Here is a 2,980-nt window from a genome sequence, read left to right on the forward strand (position 1 = left end):
GTCACTGACTATCAGTACCGAGTAAAAAGTGCTGGTTGAAAGACCAGTAGTGAAATCATTTTTTAATCAGCACTGATATGTAGTTGTGTAGTAGCGAAGGTAAGACGTGAACACATAGAAATTGAACAGTAGCAATTGTGCAGATAAACAGTTCAATTAATGGGACAAACAATACCATCAAATGACAGCAGTCCACAGCCGCAGATTCTGAGCTGGCAGGTGGAGCAAGCAAAGTTTGACAATATTCCAGCTACCGAGTCCACAGCCTGGTCACTTTACCTCATCAGTAGCATGCACTCTATACTGTAGCGGTGGAACTCTTACTAGTTACTAGATTAGCTCGCAACCAAATTTCAACACATTATTGATGCGTCTAGACATATAAAAATAGTCCGGCCGACTAGATGTAAGCAAACAAAAAAAAAATGATCACAAAACCGTAAAATCGTAACAAACATATTTTCGAGTACAAAAAGTAACTTTGTCTACGATCATGAGTCGTTGCCAAATGGGCCCTACACGATGAAAATCAGGCAGGCAGCCAATTGCTACGTGCTCCTGGAGGGGTGTGCTGCCACATCCAGAGGCATGCCGTAGCCACAGCAGGACAGCTTGCAATGAGCCCACCGCCTAAATGCAACAAGCTAGAATACAAGCCATCACATCCTAAGAACATCGCTTTCGCCAAAGCAGACGAACAGCACACGGAAAAGAGGTCACCATTTTCCAAGAGGGAATAACTTAACCGGTGAGGAATTGCAACACCTCCACTACTATAAATACACCATATGTCTGCCTTAGCTTCCTGTATGTTCTCATATGTGCCTTCCCAACTTCTTGTACATTTCAGAACAGATATAGATTACACAAGCTGAATCACTACAAGTGCCATGAGCCTTGGCATGGAAGTCCAAAGCTGCATAAAGGCTACTCTTCCTGCCCTCGCCATACTCTGCATGGTAACTTGGTTGCCCCACATGTATTCTTGCATAAAGACCTTCTTCCTGAGGTCCCTCCCTCCTGTCGTCTCGGCCGTCGTCGCACCGAAGTGCCTCTTTGTCTTCTCCAACATCATTGTCGTCTTCCTCGTCAGCGAGTCGAAGCTCTCGCAGAGCAGCAGCGAGCCGCTGAACGCTGCCCATGACGCTTCTGCAAGGGACGACGGCTTGCTACATGATAGGCAGGAGGAGGAGGAGGTAGGAATAGTGACGGAGGCCTTGCGGCCGACGATCACTGGTGAGAGCAAGCATGAACAAGAAAACAACATAATAATGGTAGTAGACGAAGAACAGGATACCTCAGTAGTAAATGAAGGTGTTCAAATGAATCAGTGTGAGGAGGAAGGTGATCATTTAGTTCTACATGAGGTAGATGAAGTTCTGGGAGAAGTCGAAGAAGAGGGAGGAGAACTTGGGTTAGTGCTAGGAGAGGAGGTAAGTGGAGAGCTGGAACAACTGTGCGCAGCGGAGGAGCTGGAAGAGAGAGACCTGCCTCCGGCCGACGAGCTGAACCGGCGTGTGGAGGACTTCATTGCGAGGTTCAACATGGAGAGGCAGCTAGAGGCAAGGATGCTCGTGTGCTGTTACTAATCGAGCAGTACTTCATAAGATGTTTTGGTGTTAATAACATTAGAAGCAGTTTCTTTTGTAAAAGAAATGTTACATCTGTGTAAATTAGTGAAGTATTTTGAAATTAAGTGAGCAAAGTTTTGCTATGTTCTTCCATATATTTTATGTGTTCATCTAGTTTCTTTGTTATAGATAATGAAAATACAACTTTTGATCTCTGTACCAATAAAACATCAAGACGTCCAAAATGCACACATCTATTTTTTTTTTTTAAGTAGACACTCAAATTCGTATCAAGATGACTCAAACATGAGTGAACTATGCGTACATCTACACTCTCAATTTGAGTGTCTATTTTTTAAATGATAGGTTGTGTACATACTACGTCTTGACGTTTTATTGGTGCAGAGTCGAGAAGTTGCACTTCAATTATCCAAAAAAATCTAATTTCTTTGTGAAAATTTGAGGCCATCTCATCATTCTTTTTTGATTTTCTAACTAGTACATCCTGTGAAAATAAGAGAGCAAAATCCACAAAAAAATATGCAACCTTAAGGAACAGGGATTGAATGATAAAAGGTTTTTTTTACCATCCTTGCGATGTATCAAAAGGTACCATTAAATCCAACCTTAAGAAGACGCAATGCTTTGATCCCTGTTTTACCGCTTTGCACCCCAAGTATCTTCGGAAACGAAATCTATTGGGTCAAGAATGCTCCAGGTGGCTTGCTATTACGTTGTAGAGAGAAGCACCATTATCAAACATAAATAAAACCCAGATGCTACTTGAAGTTTCCATACCAAGCTCTCAAGATTCTTCCATTTTATTTTCTTTGCATGTAAGGAAGGAATCTCAAATCTTCAATAGTATTGACGTACTGTTCACGGTTCTTCTTCTTTAACGTGATAGAGGGCCATCTTCCTTTGTGTTCCTCAAAAACAGTGAGAATATATTCCATGGCGGATAGCAACCACGTGTTGCAACTAAAGAACTGGTAGCTTTTCTAGAATAATCCCGTGAGCAGGTGAGGTGAAGCTAACGGCAATGGACATATGTAAAATATTCTTATTTCTTCAAGTAAATTTCACCCAGCTAATTAGTCTAGAAGACGTAGAAGTACCGATGCAATCGAACATTAAAACATGCAAAGCTGACCACTAATAAAAATGGAAAGATGCGTGAGAGCGAGATGATGAAATTCGGTATGCGTTGCATGCACGATATGTGAATGGTGGAGCCGTTGCAGATTACATGCTCACTTGCAATTCACACGTGAGAGACATACATACACGAACAGCTCGAGAATCAGATTTCTCGCATTAGTTGAATTGGAATTAATAAAAAGTTACTGAACTATCTATGCGTCACACCCTCAAAAACTCTAACCTAATCATGGAGCACTCATATGCAT

General features: G+C 41.8%; 1 protein-coding gene across 1 annotated transcript; it reads left to right on the forward strand.

Moving 5' to 3' along the window:
- The first annotated feature begins 824 nt into the window (after positions 1–824).
- LOC133905088 (uncharacterized) lies at positions 825–1,720 on the forward strand. Its single transcript, XM_062346794.1, has one exon. It carries the CDS (start codon positions 891–893, stop codon positions 1,587–1,589), a length of 699 nt encoding a protein of 232 aa, XP_062202778.1. The 5' UTR covers positions 825–890; the 3' UTR covers positions 1,590–1,720.
- The last annotated feature ends 1,260 nt before the right edge of the window (positions 1,721–2,980 follow it).

The sequence above is a fragment of the Phragmites australis genome, chromosome 22, assembly GCF_958298935.1.
Source record: "Phragmites australis chromosome 22, lpPhrAust1.1, whole genome shotgun sequence".
NCBI classification, from domain to species: domain Eukaryota; kingdom Viridiplantae; phylum Streptophyta; class Magnoliopsida; order Poales; family Poaceae; genus Phragmites; species Phragmites australis.

What these genes read in the sequence shown, in the direction of transcription:
- LOC133905088 (XM_062346794.1), top strand. Translation starts at nt 891, where the DNA reads ATGAGCCTTGGCATGGAAGTCCAAAGCTGCATAAAGGCTACTCTTCCT.